Here is a 27,039-nt window from a genome sequence, read left to right on the forward strand (position 1 = left end):
ACGGCTTTACCGCTGTGCAGCGCTGCAGTGCTTTATTTATTTTCCTGTCCCATTTCCCTTCTCCTCCCACCCGCCCCTGACGGACGTTTTAGGCTTATTCGTACCCAGGAATGTCGTTTTGTAACCTGTGAAGTTACATGTAAAGTTCGTGGTATCCGCCGTGTTTCCCCTTCTCTGTATTGCCGTACTTAAAATCCCATTACATTGTGCATTGCTGAACGTGCATTTTGTCAAGTAGAGACTGTTCAAAGTACTTTGCGTATACCTATATGTACAAAGTAGCTGAATTTCGTTTCTGACATTGCCAAATTTAGCAGCCTCGTATCAATTCTTGACCGAAATGATCGCAAAAGCGGTGAGCGTCGCTGTGTGCGCGAGCAGTTTCGTTTACACGTTTTATGTTGTATGTAATTTCACATATTTCTTGTCGAATCATAACGAGAATCAAAAGTCCATGCTTCGTACGACCGAAGGTAATGTAATCATTTGATATACTAACTCGCTACAGATCGCATGAGCTTACATTGACACCGATTGTACGTATGCACAGGGCCACGGGTGACTCAAGCTTAAATTAGGCTCAACACACCGCATCGCATACGCAAACATGATATATATATATATATATGATATGATGCGCAATACGCGTTGCCTCGATTCTTCACACAGGCTATAAACCTGTTATAACTGTAGATATAAGCTTGTGCACGCTATCTATGACTAATGATACTCGTCAATACTACCCCTTACCGACCGAGTTGTTTTGTGTATTGCATCAGCGACTAAAATTGTTGAAGACGAACATCCGTGGGTATGCAATCGAAGCAAGCGACAGGGTCACGATGTGTCGAGGTATGGTGACAATGCCGTGAACTTTTACCGACTCGGTTGTGGGATTAACATTATTGATCGAGGCGGTGATGGTAGGAAATTGCCGTACCGATGCTTCCTACCCCGTAACTCGCTTACCTGCACAGAGTCGCAAAGTCTCAAACGGTCGCTTACCAAGCGTCTGCCAACATCTAGTCTCTCATTGCATGCATTTTTCGCAATACAACAGTGTCCATAGGAGATCGATTTTAATCCGAGATTCTAATATAATGTGAAGTAAAACGATACATGACAGAACTATTTTTCTGGCGTATGTGTTGCATGAAAATAGTAATGTGAGGTATCCTTCCATTTCTTACATTATTTTAAAATCGTGGAAAGGTTTTCATCTACATGGACATAATTGCCCCAAAAATGGCAATAAGGGTTGATGGTGTAAATTAATGCATGACACGGCACTATATTAATAATGAGATATTTACGACAGGCAAAATATACAACTATTCGTAGAAATTGAACTTTGTAAACGTCTGATTCGGAGGAAGAAGTGAAAAAAAACATGTTTGTTCACTGACTGCCGGGCACCCAGGGTTGTAAATTTTGCAGTTTCGCCCATGGCACAGCCAAAACCCCGGGCTAAGTCTTGGGCTAAGTGCAGTGGAAACGGCGTCTGAAATAAGTTAGTTCTCCGTCAGCTATCTCAGTTTTCGGATATGCTCCAAAAATCGCTATCGCCTGTTTTCCACGATACTCCTCATTTTAAATAAATAATTTTGCTAAACAGTCTCCACTAAATTGAATTCATAGTTTTTTTTTTTTAATTTGGAGCCCACCATCAAATTCCATGTAACCCGTTCCGCCATCTTGCACTTTCTATTAATCCAAGGTGTCAGAGATGGTAATGAATTATTTTTTAAGTTGCGACGAAAACCTTTTAAGTTTTCTATAAAATTTCCAGAAAAACATTGATACTTGAATTCCAAAAAAATTTGGAAAAATGCTTCAAATCAGGACTTTTCATAATGACCAGAGAATTTCATTTAATTTCATATAGTAATTGAAGAAAAATCAGAATATACCATAAAATATTAGAAGAATTTCAGCCAAATTGAATGTCTAAGCAATTATAAAATAAACAGAAACATATTAAGTAGTTGACGTAATTTTACGCGACCTTATCCAAATTATAGATACGGATTTTCGGTGTCAAAGGTCAAATAACACAACTGTCAAATACTTAACATTTCAGCCGCTTGAGGAGGAGGACTCCTCGGACCTAAAGCGTATTTACAAGACTTACAAATATATACAAACAAATGTACACTAAAGAAATTAATGTGTTACAAAAGACCACAAAACATACAAGCGAGAGTAAAACAAGCTCTTTATAATAAATCAAAGCCTCGAAAAACGGTTTGTGGCATTGGTCACTATTGACAAAGTTTTTTTTTTTTTTGTCACTTTCATATATTTCTACGTAAGTATCACATTTGTAATACATCAATTTCTTCGCTGTACATTCTTTCTAGTAACTCTGGTAAACACATTTTAACATTGAGGAGCCCTCCCCTCGCTCCCGAAAGGGCCGAAACGTCAATTATTTGACAGCTTTTATACTTGTCCTTTGGCACAAAAAATCCGCATCTTAACATTTAGTAACATTAGGAATTTCAGAAAAAATAAAAAATGTTCTTCACAATTCTGACGTTGATTTTACCATCAAAATTCTGTAACATTCTGTAAATTGGGACATTTTCCAGTGAATGAATAACGAAATTCCATTGAAATCTGTTTAAAATATTAACATTGAAAGGTATGTTCCTAAAAATTTCCCCTCAACAATTCTTATTACCGCAAGTTCTCGCACGAATACATAATCCGTCCAAAAAAGAAGTAAATTGACCATGAAAATTGTAACAGCTCGTTAAAAAAAAATTAATATTTGAATTTCGAAAACAACCAACAGTTATTATCTCAGTCCATATACAATATATTCGTACATAAAATCTGATGTGACGAAGCCACTGCAGTAATTTTGGGTTAAAATGAGTTGTTCTTTTTATGCTGCAGAAGAATCTGTGGTCGTTGCGACAATATGGACATTGTTTATGGACACCTGCTTGCTGTGCGCATTTATGGTGCAGCATTCTGTGATGGCCAGTGACTTCGTAAAGAATATTTACCGGCGATTAGACATAGAAGAAATCGAACGGAGTGTGTATAACACCGCAGCCGCGGGTGCGATCCATTTTTTAATGAGCAATTGGCGTCCCGTGTCTTGGGCAACAATTTGGAGCATCAACACTTTCCACAGCACATCACTATGGCTGATATTTACCAGCATACACGTGATGGCCTGGCTAATAATATATGGCGGTTGTGTGGTCATGGACATATCCGAGCTTATGGGATTGAAGCAAGTTTACTATAAAATTTCCGGCAGGCAAAAACCGCTGATTATGAAGAGTGAGCAACTCCAACGTTTGTATTCGCACATGAGGCATCCAAGTTTCACAGGCTTCCTGATCATTTTCTGGATTCATCCATTCATGAGGTGAGCGAAGTTGTATTTACTGTCAGAATTAGCACTACCATTACCTCACTGAATTCAAAATATACGGGTTCGGATTAAATAGTCTCTGTATAAGGTTTGGAGAAGTAAAGGTAACACTATCCTGTGATTATTTCGTTGTGCTTTGTTGAGTTTGTGCTTAATCAGATTATCTCCGATTGAAGTTCGACCGATATTTGTTATTATTATTATCTTCAACTCCATATTACAGCGTTGACCGGTGCCTGCTGGCAGGTTTGCTCACAGCCTACATGATTCTGATGTGGACAGTTGACCAGAAGGATTATGAGTACCACAAATCGGTCATGCAGATGAAACACCGAAAACTCTTTTAATCTCCCTAATTTGAGATTTGATGGATCGGCGCACTTTACAGTAAATTGCCTGCTTAGAAAATAAACCATTCATTGTTTATGTTGATCAATATATTCATTTCCAGTACGATCAATAGACAGTACTCGAAACATATAGTTCCACTTCATGTATGTGATGTAAGATTGATTGGCATTCACTTTTGTGCACCAGCATATTTAAAGTTCTTCAAACCGGCTAAAGAACTTCAGAGTCTGTCATTCTCCAACTGATCTAAGTAGTTGATTCCATGTGATGTTTCGAGGAATTTGTTCATTAATGTTTCGATTTCACCCTGTACAGCAAATCACCCACCAATACCTTAATTATAATACGCGCATCGCATTTATTTATTTATTTTTATAGACTTCTTTTATACCTAAATATTATCTCACGACATCTTTTACGAGTTTGTTAACGTCACACGCACATGCATAGTATTAAGTTTTTGCAAACTAACCTCACGAGCCAATTTAACGAACAATCACGTGTATATGCAATACAAGAGCAGAACACATTATTTTAGTTATTTTTTCTTATACCTTGGTAAAAATAGGCGAATCTACTCCTTTCGTTCAGTTTGCATCTGGATGTATTCGCAACGTATGTACAGGATCCGATTGGATTCCAATAAAGACCGGAGACAAAAACTGTGCAGAATGCCAGAAGATCCCGCATGGCACGGACGCAAATTTACGATCCGGTGCAATAACCATTTCTCAGTAGTAATTTTTCCTCATCCTAACCAAGTGTACCTTAACTTATCGTTTTTATATCATAAATTTCAACCTACCTCTAATGTTACATTATTAAGTGTGCGAAATACTTTAGTAGCAATAGTGCAAGTATTTGTCACAGCAATTTGTAACAGTAAATTATACAATGTAAAATGGGTTGAATTGAGTTTTTGTAAAACCCAGAATGTTCGCTCGTCGATTAAATGAGTACTTATGACTTGCGAATGGAATTGAATCGCAGAGGTGTTTTATTACTGTATAACCCCACTCTTATCGCGCGTGAAAAGTTGACAACGTGTTGTAAGTAACGTTACAACATTTTCAAGAAAATGCGTCAAAGTTTCCAAAGTATATTCTATGTAACGCAGGCCCTGCATTAATTCGTGATTTGAATCAAGAGTGCTGTTCCCTTTAAAATCCAGTAGGATTGTCTGCGTGCCGAATTAAGCAGAATTGATACTACGAAATTCGTGCTGTGCCCTGTTGTTGAAAGAACTCCAGCCCGTATGCTCGTCTTGTACAAGGGGCAAACGTATCGTGGATCATTTTCCGGTAATGATGATGTCGGCAGAACGTGCAAAACTGGCAAAGGAGGATTCATCTCACCTGGATCAGAATAAACATGTGGGAGTTCATTACTTGACCAAGAAATTGCTAGGACATTAGCATCTGGTTACTTTAAGGGGTGACACCTAGTCAGTAGGCCGAAATCATTGGTTTTTTAAGAATTTTTCAAGAATTCATTACAGTAAAAATTTACGTAAATTTGTGCATGTACTTGAATAAATGTACATTATGAAAATTAAATTTGAAAAAAATTGATTTTCGAAAAATCTTGAATAGGCATAACCCCTTTCAACGAATTTCAAAGAATTTATTTTGACATACATTTTTTAATTACGAAATGTGTGCTCACCTTTGTTTGCATCGACAAGAACCATAAACTGAAAATCCCATCTACCGGCATCGAGAAATAACCCGTGAATCAGAACTCCGTCACGCGGGATATTCACGTTACCGTATGCACTGCGTACCTGGTAAAAAATGATAATTTAATTAGTTTTATCATTGATAATGGTGTGCGTAGTTCAATCGGTGATATTCTTCAATAATTCGGGTTTTGAATGAATATTTTCCAATGACCGATTTCTGTTACAGCTAGAATAAAATTATTTGAAGGGCCTTCGAAATCTCAAGTGAAAATGCTTATTATCAGGAAACAGATTAACTACGAAATAAATATGTACGCATTAAATTGAAACAAATATTTTTCAAAGAAAACTACAGTAACGTTGAAATTTCATTTCGACTTTTATCCAACGCAATGATATTTAGTAAATAAGTAGATTCGTGGATTCGAAAATTAAGCAGCTTTTCGTAATTACTTTCTTCGCGACAACAACTTTCAGTTTTACTTTAAAAAATATTTAGCACTGTGACGCGTGCAGTTTTACAAACAGTGATTTATACTTCATTGCATATATAGGGCTGATCAGCCACTGCAATAAAATAACGAAACTCAAATCCAACACCGTTATAAAGATAAATCACACGTGGCAGCGTTTTCGTAAATCATAATTCCAGGGATTATTGTGAGGTCGCCAAAGTTCGGGTAAATCAGGATTTAGAATCGGAATTAATGTCGTAGCGAAGTGTCAATACACTGTCCGAAAAATTTAACTGAACAGAATGTCCCAGCAGGTCCACTTTATATTTTTGTTATTTCTTACATTTCTGTTAGTGAACATGACATAAATTTTTCGCGATTTTGCCATTTAAATTGTAATATCCTCATTTATTTTGTGATTTACATTTTTTTTTCACGTAGTAATATATTAAAAATGGTTAAACCAAATCAAAAATTTGAGTTGATCAGCTGGGACATTTTTTTTGTAACCGTGTAGTGGTAGAATTATGTCTGGCTTTCAAATGACTACTAGTTGATATTTAAGAAAATATTTGAAATTAAAAAAGTTTGAATACGTAGTCCAAGTGAAATTGATAGATCTTTTTGAAAGAAGGTTATAAGCTAAAATGATTGAATGAGAAATGGCTACCTCCTTATGATGTTCTCGATGAGCAGATTCTATCAATTCTTGATCCAATACAATTTTGGTAGGAGCAAAATCTAGTTTTAGATGATCTATGGGGGTGTTGTATTTCCGGGCATACGTTTGCAACATTCCAGTTATAAATCCTTGGGGAAATGACATGCCTGATATCCAGAATGAAATCGGCATTTCGTGGTACAACCAAGTCTGTTAGACATAATTGGGTAAGGAAATTGAAACACTTTATAAGGATCATAGTTTTATTCTGAATTCTGAAAAGAACTATCATGTATTTTGAAAACTCTTTACAAAAATTGTGCAACTTACGCAAATAAAGTCGGTTCGCAGTTCTAAATCTCTTATCCAGCTTCCCAAACTCTTTAACGATGGATACACGTTTACGTTATGCCACATTTGTGGAACCTGTAATTTACGGTAGTGTCGATCATCATTTACGGCTTTGTCAAAATACATGTGTTTGCTTGTTGATGATGATCGAATATACTTGATTGTTGATAAGAGCTCTGAAGACCTTCTCCAATTCATCAGACATTACAACGAATCCTCTAATCGCCCGTTGAAGATTGTCCATGGAAGAGTGAATTTTAGCCAAAAGTTTGTTGAACCTGTCGACTTCGTGTAGCAAAACTGTGGTAAGTGACGGAATTCGACCAGCCGCATCTTTCTGGACGAAGCATGTCAAAAGTTTTTGTGATAACAATAATCACTGATATTCAATTCACTGCATTCCTCTTATAGTCGTGTCAACATCGTGCAGTTATATAATGGAGTGATTATCTAACAACATAATGGTCCGTTGTCCGCTATACTTTAATGCGCATGTGATATAATCCGATAGAATTTGTTTGTCAGGGTGACCAACAGTCGTGAACGTAGCCTCAAAAAGTTTGACATTTGTCGCTGGCAGTGTGTTCAACACTGACGGTTGGTTGTCCTGACAAATAAATGCTCTCGGATTGTAGCGCATGCGCATTACACTACAGCAGCGGACGGAGCATTATTTCTTTAGGTGATCACTTTGTATATAATGTGTAACGATCGGAATTACTTCAAGATGATTTGGGTTGCATTCGGACGCGTCAATCGATAAAATAATCCTCTCCATCACCATGTCGGCCAGTTCAAAGGCTAGTTCTGAGCTGGACTTGCCTTCGCCAGCTGTACTGACCCTTGGTTGTACCTCCATAATCGTGTTTAGAACAGTTTTCGTCTCTCTGAGCTGAAATTGAAGTGACAAATGGCGGTTATCTGTCAATTAAACTTTAAAAATGTCGGTATTGCGTAGTTTTCTCAAGTTACAACCATTCTGTGCAACGGTTTTGTCAAATGTGGTGAAAAAACATTTGAAGCTTCAGGTACAATTCAGTTATCAATCCATGATTTAAGGACATCGGTTTAATCGATCTATTACGTAATTTGCCACTAACTTTGTTAACTTACCTGATACGCAATATTGGCATTTTCATGCATGCCGAAAATTTCTGGATCTTCTATTATTGGAAACCCTTCTACAAAATCTTTGTATTCTTGAAGTTTTTTGTAGTTAGGGCAGTAATATGTTCCTGACAATGAGTATGTATAATCTGAAAATAGCTGTATCAGTATCTGATCTCTTTTAACCAAGGGTTACAGTAGATTCTTGGAAGAAGAAAGAGGAAATGTTTAATTTTAATCATGCAAACCAGGGTCTAGCGTCATGGGCGAAAAGAACCCCTCCAGAATCGTCTTGAGACAACGTAAGTCCCAATTGTCAGTAATTCTTCCACCATATGTTATTTCACCTTAAACGGACACAACGTAATGAAAAGACATACAAATACTTTTAATCGAGTTTAACTTATCTTATAAAATCGTTAGATTTCTGTTCAGTAAATAGCTATGGCCAGGTATCCATTTTTTTTGGTTTAAATTAGCGATGTAAGATTTAGCCGATCAAGACAGTTAACTCGGCTAATTAACTGAAAGTTAGCTTGCCAAAGTAATTAGCCAGTTAAAGCGGTAATTGACCGGTCTAACCTAAAAATGCAGAAAGTCAATATGTAAATGAATTTTTCACCTTTTAAATTCGAACTACTAATTAAAATAACACATGAATAGACATTTGTCACTAACAATTAGAGAAGTTTTTAAGCAAATCTATTTTTGATATTACTAATAATATACTAGCTAGAGTTGGGAAATAATACGTATTAAATTATTCCAAAATACGCGGAACTTAGTAAGTGATTTTGAAAAGTTGACCCAAACACGTATAACGATTTCACGAACGTTAATTTTTATTCTTAGCTTAGCTGATTATTATTGATTGATCAACTTTTTAGGCACCTCAGACAATTCGATGATAACAATTCTGTGAAGTCAACATATTCAAACTTTTCCTAGTTGCAAGTTTGAATCTGAAAAGTGTAAAATTTATTTGCTTGTCGATCTTGAACATTTTTAGGTCCGTCTAAGCCGATTAATCGACTAACTGTTTTATTTCAATCAGCTAATTGCTTTAAGCTAACTTTCAGCTAATTAGCCTAGTTGACTGTCTTGACGTACAGCACTAGTTTAAATGCCAGGTATGAAAATCGATGCGATAATGTACGAACCTGTAATGTACATTAGAGCGTCCCACGGAATCGTTCCACTCGTACAGAACATTTGCAAGTTTAACAAGCAACATTCACGGTCATTAGTGTTGAATTCGTATAATATGTTCCATCCTAAAGGGCCAAACTTTTTTCGTTCTTGAACAATCGCATGAAAAAAACAAATCCCAAATACCATTTTCCTCCACTGTGTTCCCAATGCTGTGAAAGTAAGAAATCAGTACGTATCTAAATTTGAAATCATTTATTTTAAGGGCTTACGGTGACACGTTATGAATTACCATGGTTTTCAAAGAAATCTTCTTCTAGCTCAAACAACGATCTCTTAATATTGGCCTTCAAGCCTTTGGGAGGTTCGTTCGTAACTTTAACCGAGTTTTGAAGGATGGATACGGGAAAAGAAACGCTCGGCATGGAGCTCAGAAAGAGTCGGAAGTCCTGATGTACTTCTTCAGATTCCTCCGCTATGCTGATCACCAATTTCTCCATACTGAGCATCCACGAAGTGGCCAAATGACAATTTTGTAAAAATATCCAATAGCCTTCTTTAGTGCCTCTGATCACAAGCGCCTCGGCAACTGGACCTTGCCCTTGGCCTAGCGAAATGGATTCTATTCTATCTGTGAATCCCATTTCAGCAGCGAATTTTTGAAAAGCAGCGAAAGGATCGGATCCAGTACTTAGGACAAACACGAGTGGCGTTGTCTTGGATGTATCCGGAAAGCTGAAATATCGTAAAACTATTTCAATGATATTCGCTGGAACATTTATCCTGTCCGGTAAAAAATCACCATGCACTTACAGAAGCTGAAGAGAAATCATTGGCGATTCAATAAACTGTTGGCCAAGGTTTTTTTGGACGTATGCCGTAACACCAAAGATAAGTTTTTCTTCCTTCATGGCTTTCAGTAACATTAACTTCTCCATGTCGGTCAAGATCGAATTCCAGTCATTTGCTGCTTTCGTATTGTTACTGGGAATTATATTTATTTCCTAACATTGAACCATGCGCGCATTTGAGACAAGGTAATTTTTCATATACGTCGGAACGCTGCATTTGTCGTTAAACTAAAATAAAATACACCTTACCTGCTCATTCGTACCGATTGAAATGTTTATTTTCGTGAATGCATCGTCCGTCAATTTTTTAAATTTCGCAAAATTCTGTGTCAAATAAACAATGCCATTCCACATGAGGTCGGTCAGTGTTGGGTAGTCCGGCTTTTGAGGCTATCAAACGGAACACGACGTATTAAACAGTTCAAAATCTTGAACACCAGATCGGTAAGTCCACAAAATACTAACTGCTGCAAATTGACCAGCTCCATAAAGTAAAAAATTCCATTCTTCGGGTTTGATGATCTGCGCGTTCAAATATATAGCGACGTTGAGCATGAAGCTAAATACTAGTTTATGCCTTTCGAACAGACCTCTCGAAACGTTAGTGTATATAGCCGTTGTAATTTCTTCGTAGAGAATCAGAAGTCGTTCCTGCAGGTCAGAACTCTTTGGACTGGTTTCGATGACTGTGTTAAAAACCTGAAACATTCCTGTCGTCACATCATCTAGCACACGCACCACAATGAGGACACCAAACGCGGTACTCACCTGGTTGAAATATTTCAGTGAAAATTGGTACATCGGATCTATCTCCCCCAAATTAGCCACCACGAAGTACAGTACCGATCCCCTCGTTGATACCGTCCGATATTTTTCTCTAGCAACTGTTATCTTCTGCTCGGTGGCCTCCGTTTCTATCAGACGTGTCGCTATGATTGCCGACGTTTCTTTACTGTCGTTTAGAGTTTCGATTAGTTCCTCGTTGTCCAGTATGTTATCTCCAGAACTGAACAGCAAGGATAGAATCTTGTCCTCGATTAACTGGAGTTGTCCCTTGTCGGCGTTAATCTTGGCGATCAATTCATTCCGCAATTTTTCGAGATCAGGTCTTTCGAGTCGTACGACGTCTCTGAGTGAAATTCCATCTTTGTTATAATTTGAAAACATGGGTTTTGTGCAGATACAGGGATGCAGATGGGTGTTCATATTGTCAAAATAACTCACGCGAGCAGTTGATCCTCGAGACCTGACGGCGTCACGGTGAAGTTCACTATTGTTACCTTAATACAAATTTCCGGCAAGTAGTGCGGGTTTGCCATTTTCGTGGTAATGTATAGTTTGAAATTTGTGTCGTATTCCACCTCGCTGTCACCAATCCGAATCAACAATCGTCCACCCTAAACATTTCAAATTTAAACTGTCCGTCTTAAGTGCCTGATACAATTCCATAATCAGCAGCTTAAGTCGGACCTTTCAAGAAGAAGAATGAGAGTATAGTCGCGTATCATTACCATTATGTATACTTGCTTCAGGAGAACGGGTTCCAAACTAGGATCCAGTATCTCTCCAATTTCCTGAAGTAACATCGGTGCTCCAACCCTGATGCAAGCTTCCATAATTCGCATAAAGTTTGAATCGGTCATTTTGCATATCTTTAAATTGTTCTCACGTTCCATGTTACGAATCCACCTGTTAGCCTGGGCGTGTGATAAACAGAAAATTTTGTAAATCATCGAATCGTGCATCGGTATGTCAATTGAAATATCGAAGAAACCTGTTCTTGAGGATCGATCATCAGTGGCCATTTTCCAGCTTGTGTTACCAATATCGCATTTTCCGTACTGACTTGATCTCTCGGCAAGCCGAACCCGTTCCAGCATCGAATTTCATACGGGTCAGCCAAGACGGTGATTAAGCTGAAACCAGGGGTGATAGGCACTTCCCCCCTGATGCAACTGTCAATCCAACTGTTGAGTAACTCCTCTCTATAGACGCTGGTAAATGCTCCAAGGTATGCCAATGCTCCAGCTGCGATCAAGATATCACCAGTCAGATTCTGGATCTGTCTGTCAAAATCCTGTATTCAAAGCATAAAGTCATGAAAGTTTTCGAAATTCATTCACGTCATACCAAGGGAACGGAAGTTTCCTCTTTCTCACTTTCATTAATTCTTCCCATCGGATTTGCTCGTCTGCAAGAGCCGACGTTAAACGTCCAGATCTATTTAGTCTAGCTTCGGCAAGTGCCATCTGATATTGTAGTTGCGCCAAATTGTTCACAGCCCCGTCAAACTGGGCCTGCAACTTAGCGATCTTCTTCTCGACCTCTGCCAATTGTTTCTGCTTCTGTTGCAAGACTCCTTCAATCACCCACAATTCATTTTGTGCTTGTACCAGTCTGTTATTAAAATGTAGCGGGAATCACTTCATCTTTATCAAAATCACACTGAACGTACTGTTCTTAGAAAGATGTTTACTTTATTCTTTTCGGTTCGACGATCCTGTACAGTTTCGCATAGCCGTCTATCGCCCTGACCCATATGCAGATGGATTTACAGACTTTACTTTGCTTGGCTACGAGTTCCGGTACAAACTCTGGATTTGTTACGTACTCCTGCAACTTCTTCAATAGCTTGTCGCTTATATCGTCTTTAGGATACTGCAGTAGTCTGTCTAAAAAGTGGACATCTGACAGCACTAGTTTCGCCGATGCCCAGTCAAGTCTGTGGAAGAAGAGTAATGCGGGTTGGATGTCAATTAAAATACTAATTTTGTTCATACTTTTCTCCTAGCAGCAAATCCACAGCTTCCATGACAAAGCGAACCAAATGTGGTGGCTTGTTGAAAACCTTTATTTCGTTGATATCGTTTTTATTGAGTGACTCGAGCGCTCGTTTCGCCTCCTCTAAAGCTGGTATTGCAGCTTCAAGGTCCTTTTTCGCATCGGCTTCTAATATTCCCATTGCCTCTGCTTTAGCCTAGGCATGACATAGATTTGAATGAATGTTACAGCTTATCAGTAAAGTAAAGATGATCTTCATACTTTTGGTTCGAACGCTTGACTGTGTTAAGTAAAATCTATTTTGATGAATGAATTACTTTAGCTGTGGCCTCGTCCGCGGCAACAATATTTCTTGCTTTGTCGGCTTCTACTTGTTGCTTTTGCACGATTATAAGTAGTTTAGACACTTCTTCAGAGCTGAGCTTTAACTTGGGTGCCAAAACAAGTAGCTGGGCTTTCATGTCAGAGACGGTTTCATTCGTTTCGAACAGTTTCTACGAAATAAAATTTATTGATTCAACATGTTTATCAAAAGAAGTGGGCGAAAAAAATCTGACATATATATGGTTTCACGAGAAGATTTCTTTGATACTGTTAGTACCCTAAGTCCATTTGATATTCTGTCTTTTGTCATCAAAGTCTTCTTCTTCTTAGTATCCAATGTGGACGCGTAGAGCTTCAAGAGCTCCAAATAACTGCTAGGCGTGGTGTAATATTTGCGTCTGACTTCGTTGAAAAACCGCACAGTCATTTGTTCTACACTCTGAGAAGCGATCGAGTTTCAATGAAAATCAGTGGAACGCACAATTCAAAACGTAATATACAACTCTTCAACGAAAATACCTCGTGCATGAATACACAAATCGTAGACAAAGCGGGAAGCATAGGAGCATCAGCCCCCATCATGGACGCAAGTGTATTTTCAGCAACCGAAAGCAAGGCTTCATCAGGCCACTTTGTGTACCAGTCGATGGTACAGCAATTAACCAGTGAAGGGAACATGCGACAACGACGCCTAAAGATCAACCGTCGATCAGCATATCATGTTACGTGACTTGTGATTACAACAATTTGGACCATCATGTAAATCTTCAGTGTACCTAAATGCGTCGCCAACAGGACTCATGCACAACATGAGATGCAAGTGATTCCTTACTCTGCCGATGAAGAATCGGTATATTTCATCCCTGGCCGTTTCTGCAATTTCAACCAGCTTAGCTGCAGGTCTGGTTGCAATTATGGCCTTTTCCAGTTCATCAGCCTCGAAGAGATTTGGGACTTCGCCTGTAACGATGTCGGTAAATAATCTAGTTCAATAATTTTTTTGCCATCTTTAAACTGTCTGCAACATACCCGAATTCAGTGTGTTATTAATATCTTCCAAGAATTCTTCAACCACGATCTGAGTGTCAGTGAAAAGAAACGTTGCATCGGTAGCAAGAGAGCCCGGAGAAAAGTAGAAACGCCGCAAATCGTCGTGCCACGAGTTTATGTCGTACCCGCGGCAAACTTCTATTTGATAACACCTGAAACAGTGGAATTCATTCCGTCTATAAAATTTGAGTTGTTGTTTCTTCGAAGTTGTTTCCTTTTTTGAAATATACTTTCTTTCTCACCTCGATTATAAAGGCTTTGAAAGTAGCAATTGGATATCCGAGTAGAAAACAATAGTATACTAACGGATAACCATTAACATGAGACGCCAGTTTTGTAAGACTCTGCTTTCCCATGCCTCCGACACCGACTAACAGTCCATTTCCTCTCTCGGATCGCAAGATTCTGGCTAATCTACACAAATGTTCAACAGCGTCCATGAAGAATATGATATTCATCTCTTTCACTGTGGCTAAGCAGTAATCGTCCAAGTAGTCCTGTAACGTATCACCATGGTGAGTGAACCGGTGAATAAGAGATATGAAGAATGCTCGTCGTCACCTGTAGGACCACTTTCAGCTTTGCAACATCCGTGATTTCTTGGTAAATCCTGTTCTCCTTAGCAGCACCCACCAGCATGAAGTCTCCGAAAAGAATTATCGGTGGATGTTCTATGATTTCCTCCTCCGGTAATGCAACGACATCTGTTCCGAATGTGCGTTTACACATATCCGTCATTAGGCGATAAAAATAAGACTTGTCTTCTACGTTGATTAACCGATCGTGAAAAACGCGCAAGCATTCGTGGTAAAATAATCTGTCAGAAAAGGGGTTTACAATTCGTTAGAGCCTAGTTTGGATACTTCACGTGAAAATTATCACCTACCTAAGGATTTGTTTCGCTTCTCTTACATCGGATGAATCAGCCTGTAATATGCCTTGGAAGCACTTTGATAAATCGCGCAAATTAAATACGTAATGACTCTTTTCAGGTGTAGGGAGCAGATCAATTGCTATTCTGTCGTAAACTTCAACAGCAGCTGTGACTATCTTGTCCCCAACGTCCATAACGGGTGGACAAAAATCTTTCAAAAAACCTCTCATAATGGCTCTGTGGAAAAACAGTTGGTACATTCATTGGCAGGAACTCATAATATAAATAATTTTTCAGACCTCACTGTATGACATTTCATTGATTCTTGGATGCAGAATAAAGTTTTGCATTGTCAAAAAATGCTTGGACACGTTTTCTCACTCCTTTGGAACTTGCAACGAACAAATACTAAAGACGCCAGAAACTTTTTTTTGGCAGCACGACTCAAATTTTGCGTTTCGAGATCAACCAGAAGCATCTAGCTTATTGTAAGTTATTCGTTTTATCAATTACTCGGAAGAATTTACACCTTTGTGCTAGATCTACCTAATAAGCTTAGATATTTTCTGATAGAAAAATACCTGAATATTGCTTTTAAAGATCCTTCTGTTGGGGCTGGGATGACTAGCATTCCAAAGTGTCTGACGAACCTTGGAGTCAAAATATTCCTTCCACCACCAGGAGGGGCACATGCGCATGACAAGACTACGTCCTCTATTACTTTCCAAAATAACTTTTCCCTATCATACAGACCTCCAAAGTCAAGAAATTGTCTGTGAGAATAACAAGTTCTTTAGCATATAAATGACTCTAGTAAATTGATTATATTTTGACTGGCAGCAATCGAAGTATCACTAAAGAAATGGTGAACACTTAAAAAAAATCGTACCGGAGGAGTTCAATCGGTGGTTGCGATCCGTAAGTGTCCAGCTTCGGCATATTCACATCATCGACGAACACGCAAACGCGTTTTCCCACCGGAGCTCCTAAAAGAGCTTTCTTTTTCTTCTCCAGTTTAAGTTCAAGAATCTCTTGAGTACGACTGCTACTTGTTTGTGCTGAGAAATTCAGTATAACTGGAACCCACGATTCAGTTTTCTGCAAATTACTCAGCACCAGTTTCGCGATTACTGATTTTCCAATACCTGAAAAATTGTGAGCTCACTTGAAATTGAATTCGCTCGTTATTGGGATCATCTCAAATATTAAAATTTGATTGAAAATAAAATCGAAATTAAACGGAAAATGACGAAAATAATCTATAAAAATGGATATCTAAAAGTACCAACCAGTACCGCCGGTGAATAGAACGGCCTTGTTGGTTTCCAACAGTTTTTGCATGATGTAAGAGAATCGAACTGTATCTATTGTGGGTACTAGAATTTCGAAAAATGGTTGTTCCGGATTGTAATTGAATACGGGTAATAGTTTTACCCACAAATCCATTCGGCGACCTTGAACATTTATATAGAGGCTCCAAAGATCCCCACTTGCTGGTAGTCTAAAATTATTTCAACACGAGAGTGAGAGATGCATGCAAAAATTTGTCTATTAGAATTGGGTCTGGGAAGACAACTTTTTATGTTTAAGCGACAGCGGTAACTGCCTATTATACCCGCTGATACTTCGAAAGCTGTACATTACCGTGCATCAGGATTTTCATCGAACTGCTCTTTTACGAATGTTTCGAATATTTCTCTCGAAGTGTCTATAAGATTTCCACCAACAGACCAAATAAAAGAGAAGATGAAGGCTTGCGTGAGGAAATTTTTGGTCCGTGATTTTTCAACTGTTCTGTCGATTGAGCCTGGCTCGTTTAAAATGCTTTCCATCAGAGCACATAGCATGTTAGCCTTGCTTATGTCAACCTGTTGAATATATTAAAATTATATTAGAATGTCCGTAGTTTAAGATTTAACGTGATATCATGTTGAAAATGATGAAAGACTGGACAGTATGCAATTTTGTTGATTCATCATGTACGGTCTAGCCAATATTCTACTTTCTGAGATTGATTCACCTGATGAATAGCGTGCTCACAATTTTTCTTAAAAAACGCTAATCCAGGATCCATATAAGTGGTGAATAGTTCGAGAATTTGATCTTTAATATCATCGTTGACTATTCTCCAAGGAAGCTTAGAAACCCAGGTCTTAACGTATGGTAGCCACCGAAGCTCGGATGGATCGAGATACACCATGCCTATAAATAATATTCGTATCAGCATAAGCCACCCAGCATTTGAAACTTGAATAAATTTGAATCAAGTTATTTCAGCACGAATCACGTCATATGTTGTACCCCTACTTGGTGTATGATATTGTTTTCTTTTTTTGCTACCCAAGTTCAAAATACCTAGAATGTTCACAATAAACATTCATTCGAGTATCTTTATGAGACGCCTACCGCATCTGCTGACTGTTGCGGGAGAAGCCTGAGCCAGATCCATAACTTCGAATACCATGTGCACATATGGAGTAAATTTTATTCGTTCCGAATTAGCAAGGCAAAGCATCTTGTTATCGTCTAATACTGTATTCATGTTCTCTATCCACACGGCGTCTACTGGTCCATCGCAAACTACCCACTGATGGTCCTCGTTTTGGGCCTAAGACCCAATAAAAGTTGAGAAACATTCGATGGTTACTCTGTATCTCGACTACATTTTTAATACGAATTGTGTTGTTAGAATTAAAATAATCTAGTAGAAAATCAAAAGTTCAAATGCTCAGATAAAGGTACAAATAGATCTTTGATCTTCTTTAAAATGGCTTCTACTAACCGAGCACGCACTGCGAACGATAATTCCTAGCAATCCGTCGTGCCACTCGTTCGATAAGGTATTTACTTCCCCATACAATTCACCAATTGTCACAGACTTGGGGTTCAAGGTGTACATGTGCACTGGTTGAAAGTGTTGCCCAATAACGCCATTTTGGTAGAGTCGTGTCAACGTGTCGCATAACGTCTAAACAGACGTTAGGGCGTTGGAAAGGAAGCAGAATGGTCACGAGTAAAACCAAAACCCAAACCGTCATTTCATTTACTTTTAAAACAGTTGTCTTCCCGCCACCCGTCGGTCCCACCAACATAACTCCATGTCTTACTATCATAGTCTCGTGTAGTTGAATGACTTTCTTTATCGAGCAAAGTTCAGGTTGAAGTCGGGCTTCTAACATTACCTTCGGAAAAACAACGGGATCAGAATCTCATCTGAGTTTACCACTCTAGCAGAATTCCGGAAGTAATCCAAAATAAATATTAAAAAGTAATTCACTTTAACAATACATCACACGTACTCTTATGGTTGTTTGCTGGAATACGCCATAGTCCTCTTCTGGTATAACGACACCGGGAAAGAGGTCACCAAGTATGCCCTACAATGAGACGAGACCTCTGATATTTCATCAGGAATACAGGTTGAAATGGATGGAGTTTTGAAAATCTCGATATTATTTTCTATTATTCAATAAACCAGAAATATATTCTACGATTATTGATCCAAGGTAAAATAATTGCCTGAAATAGCTCGGCATCATCGGCTAAAAATTTCGGAAGGTTGCTGTCTCGCAAAGCTCTTATTAACACGACATCTTCTTGTTTGTCTGGGTTTTCTCGTTTCAGACTTCCAGCCATCACAAGGACACTTTTTACAGCTCTTGAAACATTACATACAATGCATAGTGACTTGAAGACAGTACTAGGATATGTACTGACATTCGAATGCTTTGGGACAGTGCCGTGCTTACCTCATTCCAAAATCGTAGTGATCCTGTTGGGAAAGTTGCTCGCTACAAAGCGTGTACATCAGTGTCATTTTTTTAGACAGTGATTTCGATGACTCGAAACCCTCGGAATACAATGTCACCTCCGCAATTAGTTCTATAAATGTATGAAAACTACAGTTATTCTGTTGAGAATGATTCAAGGATCAGTAATTTACTGTAGTCTGGAACCATCATGGATATGGGACGGAACAAAGATTTCAGATTGTCCGGCAATTCCGTACGGCCAGCATACCCCGGATTCATGGTTATAAAAGCGGCACATGACATGACTAGCTTTATTTTTCGTCCTTCAAATAGAAATCTGAAAAAAATCAATATGCATTTTACTTCACGTTCTTATCAGTATTTGATGTTTTGTGCCTTGACAATGAAACAAAGTTACCATTGGATTGACCGTTTATAATTCAAACTTACTCTTTGGCTCTAGCTACCTTCGCATTTCTTATAGTGATCAACTGTTGCGCTATTACCGAAAGTACTTCGATGTCAATTCGATTGAATTCGTCGAAACAACACCATGCACCGGATGTCGCAAGCCCAGAGAAGAATCTGCCCATCATCTGTCTCGTTAAAGAAAATTTTTGAAAAAAATTGTAATTCAAAATCTCTTTTTGCAGTTAAAATTATTGCGGAGGTCTCACAAAAAGAAATATAAACGGCACTTTACCCGGTAATCAAGTCCCTCTGAACAGTTGAAGACTACACACTGGATAGCAAGAGCTTTTGCCAAGTCCTTGGTGGTCTCGGTTTTTCCAGTACCCGCAGGTCCAGCCGGAGCTCCACCTAGAAACGATTCATAATTCGCTCGTTGTCGGATTCAGAAAATTAAATCCTATTCACCGAGATCCAATTGAAGAGCCCCCATAAGGCAGAGATAACATTTGTCTGTCAGCGGGGTGATCACAAGCCTTCTCTGCGCCCCGAGGTATTCATACCCGTACAGATATTCCGCGCTGCTCATCCTCGCCAAGCAATTATCTACTTCGTCGTCCCAGTAGTACCGGAGTGCTTTCATCCATTCGAAATTCGTGCTGATTAAGGGTAATCGACTAAGCGTATCAGAATTCACCGATCATGTCCGTAGTGTTCAATTGGAGAGTTTCAAATGACTTGGACATACCTGCTGCTCACTTTATTTTCAACCAGAATCGTTATGGTGTCCCTTGCGTGAACATCAACAGTTATCAGATTAATGATTACTTCACGTACCAGCCTCGGCAATTCCCCTCTTACCATAGCTGCTAGTTGATTCAAGTCCTAGCATGGAATTTACGGTTAAATTATACAAGTCGGGAGTGGCTGACAAAATTTCACTGCATAACACTTGCGACAGTTCTTCTTCTAGCGTTGAAAAAACGTTTGAATAAGCGTTAGTTCACCTTAACTTACCGAGTAAGATTTTTGTTCGAACGATTGCATAGCATTTTCAACGTTGACTTTACCATCGAGAATTAAGTGAACGTTTCGAGCCCAGAATATTTGTGATACTGTCAAAACGATCTGAAATAATGTATGTTACACAGATGTTGAAGCAGGCGGATCTTTCTCCGGGATTATCAATGGTGTAACCTGTGAAGGATGTGCAACCAAGAACATTTCTCTTCCTCTGTGATGAAGATCGCTTATTGCCGCTTTCATCCTTCTCTTTAGCGATAAAAACATGGATGCCTCAACCTTTCCTAACCAGTCTTCCACATTGCCGCGTGCTTTTAATCCCTTTCCCAACTGAACTCTTTCTCCTTCGGGAGATATCATCGCGTTGATGTCTGTAGTCAGTATAGTGTCACTTGTCTCGGCACCATCTTCAGGTGGAGCCGTAGCAAACTCCAAACGATAAATTGCGTCGAAGCATTTCTGCAAGTGTCTTTGTACTGCGTGGGGATTTCTGGTCTGGATTCAGAGAGTGAGTGGGTAATCAATTGGGATACATTTATCTTCATCGATTGTGACATTCGGTCCTATATTTTAGAATATCGATGTTCGACAATTTTCGAATGACACATACAATGCATTCTGAACATACTCGTAATAAGTAATATCTATATCTAGACTATATCAGCAAGGATTTACTTGTTTATAATCAATTAACATGGTTGCTTCAAACAACTTTCTATTTATACATTTGTAATATGGTTGCTTCGATCTACTTCATACCTGTGCTAATATTTCAAGCAGTTCATCATTCGACAGGAAAAAGAAACGTGGAAATGCGATACGCTTTGTTTCAAGATAAGCTTCGAGACATTTTAAGATCTGATCCAAGTTTCTGTTATTCTCCAGGAACTTCTCGTACAAACCCGGCTGGCAACACGATTCAAGCGCCAATGGCATCTGCAATGAACGATTACTAATCGGTTGGGTTACTTGATCATTAACGACAATGTTGTACAAGCATAAGTTCAAGGGTGTATTTATGACAACTGAATTATGCTAAACGCGTACTCATTCGTTGGAGTTCAATACCTTGGCTGTTTTTCTCATTATGTCTTTCCACGATTTGTCAACTACAATGAAAAGCTTCGATTCAACGGGGAGTTGGCGTTGAATGTCTGGAGCTGAAAATATAGACTCTAAATAGAGCCATTGCTGCTGACAGTACTGCCAAGCATCCTAGAATACAGTATAGCAGCATAGTTTGTAAAATTTAAATTGAAAGAAGGAGAATACGGAGATGGATAATTATTGTAAACATACCAGTGTCTTCCAAAATAGATCCAGTTGCTTGACCCAGTCTTCCACTCGTGACTTAATCGGACCAACGTGACGTGACGCGACGATAGTCTGAATATTGATGTTACTTTCTTCGAGAATAGCCTGGACTTCTTCTAAGGATCCGAGTATAAACACATCCTTAGATTCCTTGTGCGGAACGACGAGAAATTCTAAAGTCTTCCAGGATTCTTCAACTTTTTTTAACAGTATTTCTAAACCGAATTCCGAACTGGCCGCCGCGGCAATTTCCATCAGTTCGGCGGGATACGAAAAAACATTCAGTTTTTCGAGAAGAGTCAGTGTGACGTCTTCATCTGCTGTGAATTTGTAGTTGAGTAAGCTTTCTATTTTCTGCCAATGACGAGTCTTTAGGTTTGGGTTTCTGAGGAAGCCTATAACTGGCAGCTTGTCCTTTAGTACTTCAACGTCTTCCTTCAGCTTTGGCACGATGTTGTTCGGTGGCAGGCCTTTTTCCAGCATTGCGATATTTTTCACGTTACGCGAAGTAAACGACGTCATTTCATCGATATTTAGTGTGTCGAATGGTACTATGTGCCACTCTTCAACCGCTGCCGCCCACGTATCAACGGTTTCCCACAGTAGTGTGCGCAGTTTCACTTCATTCGTTACTTGCTCAAGCATATCAAATCTCGTCACTTCCACCTGCATTATCACGCGCAGGATAACAAATTACTTGTATCTTTGGTTGCATGAATTGAGGAGACCAAAACAATGTTTCAGTACCTTAAACGCCTTCTGGTGATTTCGGTAGGTGTTTGCAATGCTTGCACATTCAGTCATTCGTGCATTGAGATTACGCAGAGTTGCAAGACAGTGCGCAGTGTTGCTTTCCGCGTCGAGTAGCCAACCTTGCTGTCGAGTAAGAATATCACTATGCTTTTCAAACTTCATTTCGTTGGAAGGAAAATTTTATACGAAAGACTTACAACAACTTCGTCATTAATTTCCGAAATTTTATCGATCAGTTCGTTGATGTCAGACTGAAGCTGTGCGTTGAAGCTTGCTATCAGGTTATCTCTGGCCACAAGTCGTTTCTCAACAGCTAAACGTAAACTCGTAAACTGTACATTAATACCCTGCGAGGAAGACATGAATATGAATTAGTGGTGAGTTAGCGACGTCTGCGCATAATCTAAATTCTTAGTATAATACGTGCACGTTAATTCATATTCTTGGCGATTGTGTACGGTACGCATAACTTGATTATCCTCAGCCTGAGCTTCGTATCAGAGTCTAGCAGCTCAAGACTTACCAGATAATTGGCCATGTCTTCGACAGGGACGGTAATCCGATACTCTTCCATGATATCGTAGATTTCTTTTGCGTATTCAAGCTGGGTCTCCATACTGTCTATCTTCGTTTGCGACTTGTCGAGGAATTTAATGTACGCCACAAAGTCGTCCGTCGATACCGGATCAGCCTCAAGATAATTTATCGCGTCAATTGCCTCCATTAGAACACTGTCCACTTTGGTTTTTCCGATTCTGAAAATACGGAAGGTATAATAAACCGTAATTTCGTTGCGGGCAGCTGAATGCACTTCGCAGTCAAGCGAACACAATGGCTAGCGATTAGTGAATGTGAGAAGTCGAAGTTTCTACTAACGAAGGCAACACTGATTCTAGCACGGCTATTTTTTTGTTGGGTGCGACTAAGGCCATTTCCTTGAATCTGCTTAACGTCACGTGGAAAAAGCCCAAATTTTGATGTTCCGCAACTTTGCTGATGGTTTCAATCTCTGCCGTGTAGCGTATGAACCATTTGCGAAACTGTTCACACAGAGTTTCTCTGCGCATAATTTGATCGTCAGAGGTCATGTCATCTTGGTAAAACTCTTCGATTGGTTTCAACCGTTTCCAGTACAGTTTTACAGCTTCCACATGCTGCCGAAGGACCTGATTGAATTCCTTTTTCACAACCCCTATACCAGGATCTTGTTTCAAGACCGTCAAAATTTCTGGTGGCTTGCCGCAAAGTCGTTCTTCAATTTTGTGATTAATCATTGGCCTGGAATCCGTTTACCAAAAAGAAAAATTTATAGATATTGGCGGTGAGATTATCGCACAGTTCTCACCTCGTGAAAGGATAGAAAAACGGATCGGAGAGAAGCGGCTTTATCGCATCTAAATTCTCTTCCCACAGGTCGCACACTGTTTGCAACACAAAGTAAAATATCTCTTCAGAAGGATCAATGTTTAGCCCGGTTTCGATTGACACGGTTAAACTTGTAACGAAAAATGGGCACTGAAAGAGAATTGAATTCGATACAGCAGACATATAACAAATAGCAGCATATGATTTGAGTGGAATTTTGTCTCACTAAATGTTTTAAGTCTTTCATATTATAATTTGTACCTGAGGCAACGTTCCATTAAAATTTGGTAACTCTAGAATAGCTTCAGTATCGGAAGACTCCAAAAACTCTTTGGATGGTAAAAACTGATCGTACACACTCAGCACGGTGACTATTTCTTTGTAGGTATTATGTAGCAGAACTTGCATCATATTTGTTTGCATGTAGTCGATCAAATGGATGAAACTTTTCGGTGGTAAGAATATCTTGCTTAAAATTTAATTTTCCAAGCATGAATTGTAATAAATTCGCATACTTACCACGAGAGACGGTAACATTTTTGTCTCTTACGAGCCTGTTCTATGTAGCTCATTTTCAAAACTCCGTCCTTCGGGATTTTAAATTTCGCCCCGCTGAACTGACCTTCCGAAATAACCAAAAATATCCTATTACCAGGATATTGTACGCAAAACATTCCTTACTGAATACTTGAGGAATATTGATCATACTACGCTTGTGTTGAATTATGGTACCTGTGCTGTAAGCGATCAGTTTACGTTACCAAGTTTCCCGTAAGCTGTCTGTTCTATGGTAACATTCGAATCTTCAGGCGTGTATCCCTCCTTCAAAAGAGCGCCAAGGCATGCGTTGTTTACTATATTTACAGCCAGCATCCTGAATTCGTCCAATTTACCCCGTATGGATTCTAGTTTCGCGAACTGAAAATGTTTCACGATTGAGTCCAGTATAGTCAGTGCAACGTTCGATTTCCCCGACTCTTAAAAACTTTCGAAACTTGAGGCTACTGTATCACCTGTGCTTCGATGAACATGAAGAGAGGAATTTTCTCAATTGCGGAAAAATCGTTGAATGACGAGTCCAAGAAGACCGCGCACATTGCTTTCACTTCAAGGAGTGCTTTGCTCAAAATTGGATCAGATATGAACAGGTTTTGCTCCATGTAGCTTCTAGCCTCGAGAAATTTCGTCCATGTTACTGTCTTTCTCCAAACGTAGAGCGCTTTCCATGTTCGGTATGTTGTGAATGTCCTTATCTGCAGGAAAAGACACCATTGCTTACTCGTTTCGAAGCGAGGGCCTTGAAGGCGGGTTTCTCGAAGCACTTCAACTCGCCCTCATCAGCTTCAAGTAAAACCGATACTCCCTCTCCCACAGTTCCATCGGTGTAAACGACATTTCATCGGGGCTATACTGCGTCACGCCGTTCACACTTATCGTCATGTAGGTACGCTTGAGTTGGCCGTATGGGACAATCCTGAAAAAAGATTACACGCATGACTGAACGTCCGTCGAAGGTATTTCCACGCATGGCTTGGCTTACTTCAACGCGTATGGGGTGAAGAACTCGGAACATCGGTCAACGGCGTAAACCATGTAAAAGAAACCGAGTTTAGGGTCATTTCGCAAGTTGCTGATTAGCTCAAGCTGGTCCGCCACTTCTGGCGGTTTACTCAACGGACTCTTCTTTCTAAACTCCGCATCATCCGCCTCTTCGACGACCTTACCGACTGGCCTCACATCGACTGAAATGTATCATCGTCACCAGACGTTAGGTCAGGATGACATTTTTCTTACCACTAACGAACGTTTCACCCTACTTTTTACGGTCTTCAGGACAAGAGTACTGCCGTCAGGTGTGCTGCTAGGTTTTCGTTCCACTTCTGGTACATCCACATACGGTAAGCATACTCTTTGAAAGATCGCTTTCTGCTGATCTCTGAACCCGGTCTGGAACAGGATTTTTACGGTTGTAATGCACGTCAAGGATGCTAAGATTTAATAAGACCTTTACAATTTCTGCTTTCGATTTTCAAAGCATGCCCGTGGAAAGAATTTAAAAAATGTGAAACCCTAATTCGTCGTAGTAGGAGGAGGTCCAACACCTGTGCTTTGCTTAATGTGTTCGATAAATATGAAAAATCTTACAAGGGGTTCTGGTATTTCTCGTTTGTGTTCGATCTTTTCCAGTACTTTCTTATGGGGAATGTGGAATGGTATTTCGCCTTGCCCTCTGAAATAATTTTTATGAGAATATAGTTGTTGCAAAAACAGATTTAAGCATCGTTATCCAGTCGGATTCGGATATCAGAAATAAAGTCTCTTAGCTTAGCTGCAGCATATTTTGACGCTATTGTGACACGTTACGATGTACATCTTTCATGGTCGAAATTTCTTCTCACCTTTTGTAATTCTTCGGGGGCTTGAAAATCAGGTGATTCACCATGCTTTCAGGTTCAACATTATCCGGAACATTCACTAGTCGGCTGCTAAGGTGAGATAGACCGGATGAATCTGACGATAAATCTGAAGAATTAGATATTCTACGGAAGCTGTCGTCAACCGGTATGTTTTTCTTGCTTTCCTGCATCTTTGAAGAGTTCAAACTTCTTCGGGAAGTTACAAAATATCACTCTTTTTAGTCGTATCACTCTCTATTCTCTGCCGTGCAAAAGCTGTGTTTATACGAAGTGAGTAATTAACCTAAAATAAAAACAATTCAATTATGCCGTGTTCATGTTGCAGAGGAATATAATTGCAAACGTGGGCACAATGTTACACATAAATTCCACTCCAAGAAGTTTGCAGCGAGAAAATTGCTTCGAGAGCTTTTATGCAGTATGGAAAAGTTATTGCTCAGTTTTCACGCTAGCTTTGTAGTTGATGTACTCAACGTGAAATTTTGAGCTTTTTCTGTATCTAGCTGCTGTTGTTGAATAATGGCCACTGATGGTAATACCGAAACCCGATGAACAACTTGATTTTCGGTTACCTGCTATTTGCTAACTGAACTAAACACGGTGCTACTCTTCATGACTTGTGAAATAAAAGTCTTCTGAGTCGAAAGAGGCTAATCGAACAATAGATTGGTATGGGTATTGATTTAACAGATGAGCACGGACATTCGATAACTTCTTTTTAAAGCTGGAAGACCATTTCATAGGGCTGGTAATATTTTTTTTTCTCCCTTAGTGAATGACAATTCATCGTAAAAATGTTTCAGGTTAATTTAATGTTCTTTTTTTTCCTTCTAACTTGTGAAAACATAGCCAACGTGATTGAAAGTAAAAAGAGTTTTTTATTCAACATGTACATTTCTGCACAAAAATTATTGCCTGGAAGCCCACAAGCGACGATGTAACGCATGCAATTGATATGCATACATGGTCTGACTTCACGAG

The 27,039-nt window shown here is 39.2% G+C and overlaps 3 protein-coding genes across 4 annotated transcripts; 1 reads left to right on the plus strand and 2 right to left on the minus strand.

Moving 5' to 3' along the window:
- The first annotated feature begins 97 nt into the window (after nucleotides 1-97).
- On the plus strand, nucleotides 98-4,723 carry LOC124187246 (nurim homolog). Of its 2 annotated transcripts, XM_046579655.1 has the most exons (4): nucleotides 98-473; nucleotides 2,902-3,385; nucleotides 3,615-3,778; nucleotides 4,311-4,723. In XM_046579655.1, exons 1-3 carry the CDS (start codon nucleotides 341-343, stop codon nucleotides 3,736-3,738), a joined length of 741 nt encoding a protein of 246 aa, XP_046435611.1. In that variant the 5' UTR covers nucleotides 98-340; the 3' UTR covers nucleotides 3,739-3,778; nucleotides 4,311-4,723. The 2 variants fall into 2 exon arrangements, with proteins under 2 accessions (XP_046435611.1, XP_046435610.1); XM_046579654.1 differs by having other exon boundaries at nucleotides 3,615-4,723.
- On the minus strand, nucleotides 4,215-22,551 carry LOC124187243 (dynein axonemal heavy chain 6). The gene is made up of 51 exons (XM_046579647.1): nucleotides 22,474-22,551; nucleotides 22,271-22,399; nucleotides 21,509-22,189; nucleotides 21,278-21,424; nucleotides 20,969-21,145; nucleotides 20,384-20,704; nucleotides 20,204-20,314; nucleotides 19,935-20,071; nucleotides 19,655-19,845; nucleotides 19,482-19,597; nucleotides 19,229-19,374; nucleotides 18,970-19,115; nucleotides 18,776-18,908; nucleotides 18,546-18,684; nucleotides 18,326-18,403; nucleotides 18,074-18,208; nucleotides 17,809-17,994; nucleotides 17,433-17,634; nucleotides 17,047-17,228; nucleotides 16,671-16,894; nucleotides 16,316-16,527; nucleotides 15,916-16,171; nucleotides 15,608-15,799; nucleotides 15,039-15,263; nucleotides 14,714-14,969; nucleotides 14,459-14,649; nucleotides 14,132-14,304; nucleotides 13,879-14,062; nucleotides 13,622-13,793; nucleotides 13,380-13,541; nucleotides 13,096-13,272; nucleotides 12,778-12,974; nucleotides 12,474-12,719; nucleotides 12,157-12,394; nucleotides 11,772-12,074; nucleotides 11,509-11,694; nucleotides 11,222-11,394; nucleotides 10,766-11,126; nucleotides 10,463-10,696; nucleotides 10,247-10,387; nucleotides 9,960-10,150; nucleotides 9,439-9,881; nucleotides 9,158-9,358; nucleotides 8,246-8,344; nucleotides 8,004-8,146; nucleotides 7,612-7,782; nucleotides 7,048-7,227; nucleotides 6,870-6,965; nucleotides 6,549-6,749; nucleotides 5,408-5,525; nucleotides 4,215-5,097 (listed from the first exon to the last, which is right to left on the minus strand). Exons 2-51 carry the CDS (start codon nucleotides 22,325-22,327, stop codon nucleotides 4,868-4,870), a joined length of 9,861 nt encoding a protein of 3,286 aa, XP_046435603.1. The 5' UTR covers nucleotides 22,328-22,399; nucleotides 22,474-22,551; the 3' UTR covers nucleotides 4,215-4,867.
- Nucleotides 22,435-26,228, minus strand: LOC124186612 (dynein axonemal heavy chain 6-like). The gene is made up of 13 exons (XM_046578451.1): nucleotides 26,041-26,228; nucleotides 25,787-25,871; nucleotides 25,459-25,588; nucleotides 25,182-25,383; nucleotides 24,974-25,115; nucleotides 24,655-24,894; nucleotides 24,403-24,559; nucleotides 24,161-24,263; nucleotides 23,903-24,110; nucleotides 23,622-23,791; nucleotides 23,153-23,554; nucleotides 22,800-23,031; nucleotides 22,435-22,623 (listed from the first exon to the last, which is right to left on the minus strand). The coding sequence occupies exons 1-13, from the start codon at nucleotides 26,226-26,228 to the stop codon at nucleotides 22,435-22,437; spliced, it is 2,448 nt and encodes an 815-aa protein (XP_046434407.1).
- Between the last annotated feature and the right edge of the window lie 811 nt (nucleotides 26,229-27,039).

Source organism: Neodiprion fabricii, chromosome 7 (genome assembly GCF_021155785.1).
Source record: "Neodiprion fabricii isolate iyNeoFabr1 chromosome 7, iyNeoFabr1.1, whole genome shotgun sequence".
Lineage (NCBI taxonomy): Eukaryota > Metazoa > Arthropoda > Insecta > Hymenoptera > Diprionidae > Neodiprion > Neodiprion fabricii.